General features: G+C 34.5%; 1 protein-coding gene across 3 annotated transcripts in view; it reads left to right on the top strand.

The window, feature by feature from the left end:
* The first annotated feature begins 2,993 nt into the window (after positions 1–2,993).
* Positions 2,994–8,548, top strand: part of pigeon (gamma-secretase activating protein pigeon) — a 36,025-nt gene continuing 30,470 nt past the window's right edge. For 2 of the 3 annotated variants that reach the window (XM_075295365.1, XM_075295366.1), the window contains exons 1-3: positions 2,994–3,133; positions 3,278–3,724; positions 5,508–5,812. In XM_075295365.1, coding sequence (XP_075151480.1) covers positions 3,070–3,133; positions 3,278–3,724; positions 5,508–5,812 — 816 coding nt within the window. In that variant the 5' untranslated portion in view covers positions 2,994–3,069. Of the gene's footprint in view, positions 3,134–3,194; positions 3,725–5,507; positions 5,813–8,548 lie in introns of all 3 variants that reach the window. The other variant, XM_075295368.1, reaches the window with a different exon arrangement.

Genomic DNA, 8,548 nt, shown 5'->3' with positions numbered 1-8,548 from the left:
TTTTTTAGAAAGTACTTTACATTTCACAAGTAATTGTATAGTACGACGAAAGAATTTTTAACTACCAGCTAAGAAAATTTTTAAGGAAATTTCCATCGTATTTTGTAGGCCATGAACTAAACGATTGCTACTTAAAATTTGTAAAATTTCCTCTCGAGTAGTTAATTTTCGTTGAAGATACAAAAAATGAACCAAAATTTTGGAAAATTCTTGTAATAAATTATTGTAAAAATCTGCTTAAATTTACGACACACCTTTTTTGTGTGTTATATCGTCTTAGAATTTCTCCCTGATCAAGAATATATACACTTTATATAGTCGGAAATCGATATTTCGATGTGTTACAAACGGAATGACAAACTTATTATACCCCCCGTCACCATTCTATGGTGGTGGGTATAACAAAGAAGAAAATCATTGGCGCCAAATCATCACCATTTTAACCATACAGTAGTTCATCTTACTATTTTTGGGAATCGTTTGCTTTAGTTCAAATTGAACTTATGTGTACGGTATTTGAACTTCAGTTTAGTTCATAAAATTTTTGAGACATACTTAAAAAAAGTAAGATTTAATTAAGCTGTAGAAAATTTCGAAAAAAAACAATAAAGTTTAACTACTAGCACATAATTTTTTTCCAATAGAATTTAGCGTTAGTTTAACTACGGAAATTTTTTCTGTGTACTGAAATACATTGAAATATTATTTTATTAATACTTGTAATAGGATATATAAAATTAAATAAATATTAAAGTAAAATTACTTATTCTCATCCATTGTTTCTACCTTCCAGTTAAGTTGCTGCCGTAACGATTTTGACCTCCTTTTCGGATTTCAATCCCTACGAATACAAGATCATAAAAGAGTTTTCCCCCAAAGGTTAGCGTCACTGAATATTACCTCATCATAAACAATTCCACAATAAAGACGAATGAATTCTACTGGTGTTTCCTTTATGTCATATTTCCTTTATATGCCATCACGTATATTGATAGACCTATATTGTTTTGTTGAATTTCAATGACTTCCAAATAAAAACCGTGAAATGTACATACAAATTAAAAACAAATATTTTTATGAAATTGCACAAACGTCGAAACCAGGGCTGTGGAGTCGGAGTCTGAAGATTTTGCTGGAGTCGGAGTTGTAAAAAGTTTACTCAACTCCGACTCCGGCTAATCTAAATTTTTTAAAACACTTAACATTTTTGTAACTAAACAAGCTTTTACGCAAAATCGTTTCCATTGCGTTATTCATTCGATAAATGAATGAATGTTAGACTAGCAGATGGGTTGAATCGATACATATTAACCCTGCCAGCATTTCAAAGTTCCATTTCATCTTCATCGCTACCACAGACTCGTAAATGTCACTACAACCATCCTACTGTGATGGGGGGCAGCATATCATAAAGTACAAAATGTACTTCATACATGTATTTTGCCATCACTACTTTTACAAAAGCCATTTTATTTTTTGTGAAACGCCAAGCGCAACCAGCTTGATATATTTTTTTTTTAAATAAAAACGAAAATAAAGTTCTGAAAACATAGATTTTACGCTTAAAATTGTGAAAGATATATTGGTGAACAATTTTTGATTTTCCAAATGGAATAAAGTGATTGTTTTTCAAATATTTTACAGACACGCTGCCTCCATCGAATAAAAACACTGGCTGATAGACGCTGCAACATGTAACTCGCGACTTGTAACTCTACATCATCATTAATGCAAAAAATTATGTTAAATGTGATGTGATAGTGGTATAAATGTTATATTTTTAAGAATTTTTAAATGATTAATCAAATTAATAAATATCTAAACAAACGTGTTTTACTCGACCACAATGATTCTTTTACCACTATTTTAAAATGTGCTTTTTCTGATTGTTTGGAGGGTCTCTTATTGGCGTCGTTCTAAATTGATCTATAAAGGCACCTAATAATTGCACTCATGCGAAACCTTTTTGTAGTAACTTGGCGTGGTACAACTTCTCAATAGTGACGGCGCTTTTCCGACGAGTTTTTGATATCGTATATGATTGTTTTCGACGTACTGGGGATTCTCAGAAGCGCCCCCAAATTCAAAAAATGTTGGCAGGGAATGTTCACCACCAAAACAATTTATTTGAAATATTCAATCAATTTTGTTTTTTTTTTTAATTTTATTTTAAAACCATATACCTACATACATATGGCGAATATTGCCAGATTTTTTTCAAAAATTTATTTCTATAGAAAATTTTGTAAACATTTTATTTCTATACAAAATTTTGTAAAATTTTTGTTTCTATAGAAAATTTTGTAAAAATTTTATTTCTAAAAAAATTGTCAAAATTTTATTTCTATAGAAAATTTTGAAAAATTTTATTTCTACAGACAATGTTGCTAAATTTTATTTACTTTATAAAAATTTTTCATGTTTTGTTTTTTATTGTGGGTTTGTTCTTCAATCGTATTTGTTGTTTTGATCTCAGCTTTAAAACCATTGTGTTGACTAAACTACAAGAGTAGCTTAACCAACAGAGGAAAGGTTAGGTTATGTTATGAATCATGAATGCATTTTTGCGAAATTGTCTAAAAAATTTAAAGGATTTGAGATGACTTCAATAGTTTTGGTCCACAATGTTTTGAAGGGTATAATACAATGAGCTTCGTCCGATTTTGAACTTTCTTTACTTATCTATAAATACATATACTGAAGACTGTTGGTAGCTGTTCATATTGTGATGGGTATTTATATAATTATTTTATTTATTAAACATAGAACAGACATTGCCTTAAATTTAAAATATAGAGTTCAATTGGCATCAAATGTGAAATTAAGATCTTTTATAATAATTTATATCGATCCATTTACAGGCGCATAATACCTACCTAATTTAAAAAAAATGTTGGCAGGCATATTACGTACACGAACAGAGTTATTTCTAATGTTCTTGTTTACGGTCTTTCAGAGCCATCTGTAACAATACCCAACGTAAACTACGCAGCGCTTACCAACACTAATATTGGCATCCTGTCTACACCAACAAAAAATTATGGTACAAAGTAAATAAAATATTTAAACATGTTACGACAGGAGAATTTGGCCGCAAATTTTTGTGGCTTACTAGTCAGCCAAGGGTATACAGGTATTAAAATGTCAATCGGTTTTAAATAATATATCTTATTAAACATCCCATATTCCCTAAGATCTTTCTTTCATCTCATTGTTTTTATTATTTGGTCATCGCCACTTGTTCAACTCGCAATTTTTATTCTTCTATACCTCGCAGACAAATCAATTGAATGGCGTGTTCTGGGACAGGAACAAGATGGATCAATGCTAACTTCCTGGCAATTTGAAAATTTTCCGAGTGAGAAAGAGACATGTATTGGCCATTTTAATGCCACAACTAAAACTCTACGAATATTACATAGACTGGACGAGTGTCTGGAAGTTGTGCAAGCCTCTGTGAATAGTTCATTGAGTCTTCTAGCCTACGTTGCCAAGAAATCATTTGCGAATGAAGACGAATGCGAGAAAGAAAATTCAAAGTCATCTGCACTGCATTACTACACTTATATAGTTGAAGTTCACAAGGAAAAAACCGACAACAAATGTACACCTGTTCTCAAACAGCCGAGTCGGCGACAAGTATTGATGCAGTTTTTGTGGAGATCGGATAATCGGTTTGACAAAGTTTGGCAAGATAAACTTCTAGTGCTAACGCATGGATTAAGTAAGATCATATATGTTATTTTATAAGAGAAAAATCAAATTTAAGCAATATTTTGGCAGCAGGCCAGGAAATTTAAAGTTAAAATTAAGCATGACAACTTCAAAAAAACTCATTTTAAATATTAGCAAACAATTTATATACATAGATAGTGGCAATTTGATGCTATAGTCTCTCTGACCAACAAGGTATGTAGAATGAATCGTACGTTGTACGGCATAAATACTGGGTCTAGATTTTTGCAAGAATTTTAAACTTTTGTAGATAGATTTTTTATCCTTGGCGCCATTGATTGCAAGGGTCTATCTAGTTGAATCATCTAAAATCTTGTATCGATGTATGCAAAAATGTTATTCATTTGTATATGAAGTCGAATTTTTGTTTACAATCCCTAATCTCCAACATTAATAGCCATACAATCTCGTGAATAGATTTACTTTATCCATCAAATTTCAAATATTGCAGTGCTCTATTTTCATAATCAATGTTTTTAAGATAGTTTTTTTTTTTATTTTGCCACGGCTCAACAATACAGTGCACTCGCGGTAACATGAACTAATTAAAACCAAGAGAGTTCACGTTAGCGAACTTCAGCAAATTTCAAAACATTGCCATATTCGGAATTTTTACACGTTCTAGCGTGAGAGTCTTCTATTTTTGTTATTAGTAATATTAAAAACTTAATTTAATTAATGAAAAAAATTAAAAAAAGAGATCGGAAAAATATTAGTGGGTATGGAATTATAAAGCAATTTAAATTAATAAGGTACTGCATTCCTAGTTCACTGCAATAAATGCCGCTACCAGTTCCTTCGTCCACTTTAGATCTATCGGTAGACATATACAGGATACCTTTCGGAACCCCCCCTCCTCAGCCATATGTAGCCACAGGTCTTGTAACCGCAGTATAAAGCCAATTAAAAAGGGAAGTCCATTCCTCAACGTTCCTCGATTAATTTTTAAAAGGAGTACAATGGCCCATAGGACTTCTTTAGACGGTTTGGGATATTTTTCCATCCAGTTCAGTTTAGAGTCGAAAACAACTCCCAAGTATAGTGATGAAATTCAGGAGCTTTGCATCCACATCCTCCTGTACAGTCCAAAAGATACTATAGAGCCTCATCTGAGATCGTATCCATGATCTCGCGTACCCGAATGCTTGATGTCTTTACTGATCAGCCCAATTTAAAACTCGTTTACTGTCAATAACCATAGCAAGCGCCATATTACACTAACTTGTGGCAATCCCCTTATGGTCTTATCCTTCCTTATGGAGTTTGCCAATTCATCCTCTATGTTCCCATGAATTAACATTACCTTCATCCACTTCATAATAGAATCTCATACACCATTCTCCTTTTACGCCTATACTAGCCGATCAATTCTTGTACTATTAAAGGCAACTTCAATATCCACAAAAGCCACCCGTATATAGTCACCGTATGTTATAGATTTCTTTATGTGATGCACTACTGAATGGACTGAATAGTCTAAGTGAGCCTGACAATAAATTCGGGCTACCACTTTAACCTACTGAGTGCAGAGGAAGCTGTTATTTGCTATGACATTAAAGAGAGATTTATATTTACAATATAAAGCATATATTAATATATTCATATTCATACTTTTTAGTTTATAGTTGTTTTTCAACATTTTATACTCTAATCCACCATGGTTCGAATCTAGACGCTTATGTTATCCTCACCGAATGTATAGAAGCGATCGAAAATAAATGCACATAAATATAAAATATAAATACCCTTCAAAATTGGTATTTTCATTCTAGGTATTCTTCAATATACATGTACAATAAAACCTCTAGATCCTGCCTCATTAACATTAGACTTTGCAAACGATGACGGTTGGTATCTGGATACATCTATATTGACAGCGGACTGTTTGGCTAAAAGTTTTTCATGGGCACAATTTGATAGCGAAAATCAAGCTTTATACTATATTCATATGAAACCGAAAGCCAATAGCACAAGCCTTATGGAAACAGGAAATGGTGAACGCGAAAGTACTGAAAGTGTTCTGAGTCCGACACTATCTGCATTTCAGTTTAATGACAAAATGCCAACAGAAACAGTGGTATGTTGAAAACAAATACAGATATTATTTTTTTATTATTATTTATTCATTCATACACTATAAGATATACAAAGATCTTTTAAATAACAGATTTTTTAAAATAAGCAACAAAATTCTAACAATAACGATGGAAATTTTAATTTAGCAATAAAGAATGAATTGATAAGTGTGTATATATTAGCATTAAGCAGAAAAATGTTCATATAAAACATTTTTGAATGTAGTAGCATTACGAATGAATTGAATGGTCGCAGGTAAAGAGTTCCACAGGCGATATTGCTGTTCTTGTATATTTTTGTATCGCTCATTATTCTACTATTTTGCGTATTTTCTTCAAGAAGTTAGCTTTATGTTTTTGTGATACTACAATAAGTTAATAGTTAATAATGTTCTGGTAACCAGAGTTATTTCCTTTCGAAGAATACACTCATAAACCTTTTCAAGCTTAAGGTGGGTAATATGTTGGGGTTTTCCACTAAACTCTAAATTAATACCGTAAAAATATATATTACGAATATTATATTTTGATCAAATCTTGCTAAAACTTGAAAGGAAAAAGGGTGAAGCATTGATTGTCTAGAATTTTGTCTTTGCTATTATTCATGATCGTAAATTTTTCGTAAACGTAAAAAATATCATAAGCGAGTGCAGCCGATGCGTATTGTATTCCCCCATCCATTTCTATTATCGATATCGTTTCTGGTGAAGAATTTTATGTAAGTAGGAAATCTAATATATTTTTATGATAGTGATAGCAATATTTTTATTGCTATTTAAAGCAAATGAATCAAATTCCTAATCCCTACCTGCACATCGTTCAGACTCGACTAAAAAAAGGAAGTCCATTGTGGTGCAAATAGAATCGTGTTCCACACATTGATATGAGAACAGTTTATAGTAGATCATGTATATATTACGGGAGATAAGAAGCTCATAAATTGAAAACCCGTATATGGCCATTTCGGCTTGGTTGTAAAATGATTTAAATAAATAAATAAAATGCTATTTAATACTTGTGCCTTCTTCCGTGATGACCTTTCCATTTATTTCATATAATATACAAAGCCAAGGCCAATTAAATAATATTAACAATATTTAGCTAATATTGCTTTTCTTTGTTAATAGAAAAATTCTTTACGTAGTAATAAGCATCTTGGTGCAATGGTTAGCATGCCCGCCTTACACAGGGTCTTGGGCTCAAACCCAGTTTCGACCAAACACCAAAGAGCTTTTCAGCGGTGGATTATCCCACCTCAGTAATGCTGGTGACATTTCTGAGCGTTTTAAAGCTTCTCTAAGTGGTTTCACTGCAATGTGGAACCCGGTTCGAACTCGGCCTTGTCCCTTGTCATTGAACTTAAAATAGGGCAGCACTCAGTGATAAGAAAGAAGTCACCACTGTGGTATCACAATGAACTGAATAGTCTAAGTGAACCTGAAATATCGGGCTGCCACTATGCCTAACCTAACCTAATAACCATAAACATAAGCAAATTCAGTGATCTGTTTATGAACAAATTTTGGCACTGTAATTAGAGAGCCAAGTTTCAACCGGATCGGGTGAAATTTGCTCGATTAGGCTCCAGAAGTCATATAGGGGCTATATGTATTATTATTATTATTATTATTATGAACCGATGTGGAGCAATTTTTGCATGATTAGTAGACTGCCGTCATGTACCAAATTTCAATCGGCTTTTCCAGGAGGTTCAAGAAGTCATATCTGGGGATCGGTTTATATGGGGCCTATATATAATTATGAACCGATGTGGAACCAATTTTTGCATTATTATGAGAGACCATACATTGACACAACGTATGGGGGTAGCAGTCAAGTCTGGGGCTGCCGAGATAGAACTATACAATGTGTACATACTGCCGGTTGGTAGTTGCGCTCCAGTTTACAGCCCAAACATTGAGTGGATGTTGTGCGGGAATAACCGATTGGTTCTAGGAGATTTTAATGCCCACCACGAACTTTGGCATTCTCTCCTGGGTAATGACCAGAGAGGCATAGCTTTGGCAGAGCAGATAGATGACTCCACATTTTGCACGGTGAACGAAAAGACCCCCACGAGAATTATGGGTGATTGCAGTAGTTCGCCAGATTTATCCTTAGCATCGCCTGGTCTGATAAATGACGTTTCCTGGCAACCCGTCATTGGGTTCAGACCACCTCCCCATAAATCTCACCATTAACCGACCCTCCGATTTCATAACCTCTGAACGCCGGACGTTTATAAACCAAAAGAAAGCCAACTGGGAAGGCTTCAGAGAATATACAGATCGCCGCTTCAGTGAGCTCCCGTCCCCCTCTCATGTTCATGTTGCCCAGGGGGCGTTCCGGGACATCGTCAACGCAGCAGCCGCTCGCTTCATCCCAGCTGGTCGAATTGCCCAAGTGAGGCCCAACTTCCCAGCTGAAGCGGCGGGACTCGCAGACGAGCGTGATGAACGCCGTCGTGCTAGCCCTGCTGACCCTAGAATCAGGGAACTGAATCTAGAGATTAGAAAGATAGTCGACGAGCACAAGCGGAACACATGGTTAGAGCACCTGAAGCAATGTAACCTAGGCACAGGAACAGGTAAATTGTGGTCAACAGTGAGAGCCCCCTCGACCCCCCTATGTGGGATGATGGGATTTCAGTCGCCTTTGGCGACGTCACTGTGACTGATCCGAAGAGATGCGACACATTATTCAACCGACTGTTTGCCGAGTACGACGAGAGTGATAGA

The sequence above is a fragment of the Haematobia irritans genome, chromosome 2, assembly GCF_050003625.1.
Source record: "Haematobia irritans isolate KBUSLIRL chromosome 2, ASM5000362v1, whole genome shotgun sequence".
NCBI lineage: Eukaryota > Metazoa > Arthropoda > Insecta > Diptera > Muscidae > Haematobia > Haematobia irritans.
Note: the sequence above shows the minus strand (reverse complement) of the source record. Positions and strands in the feature narration are given on the sequence as shown.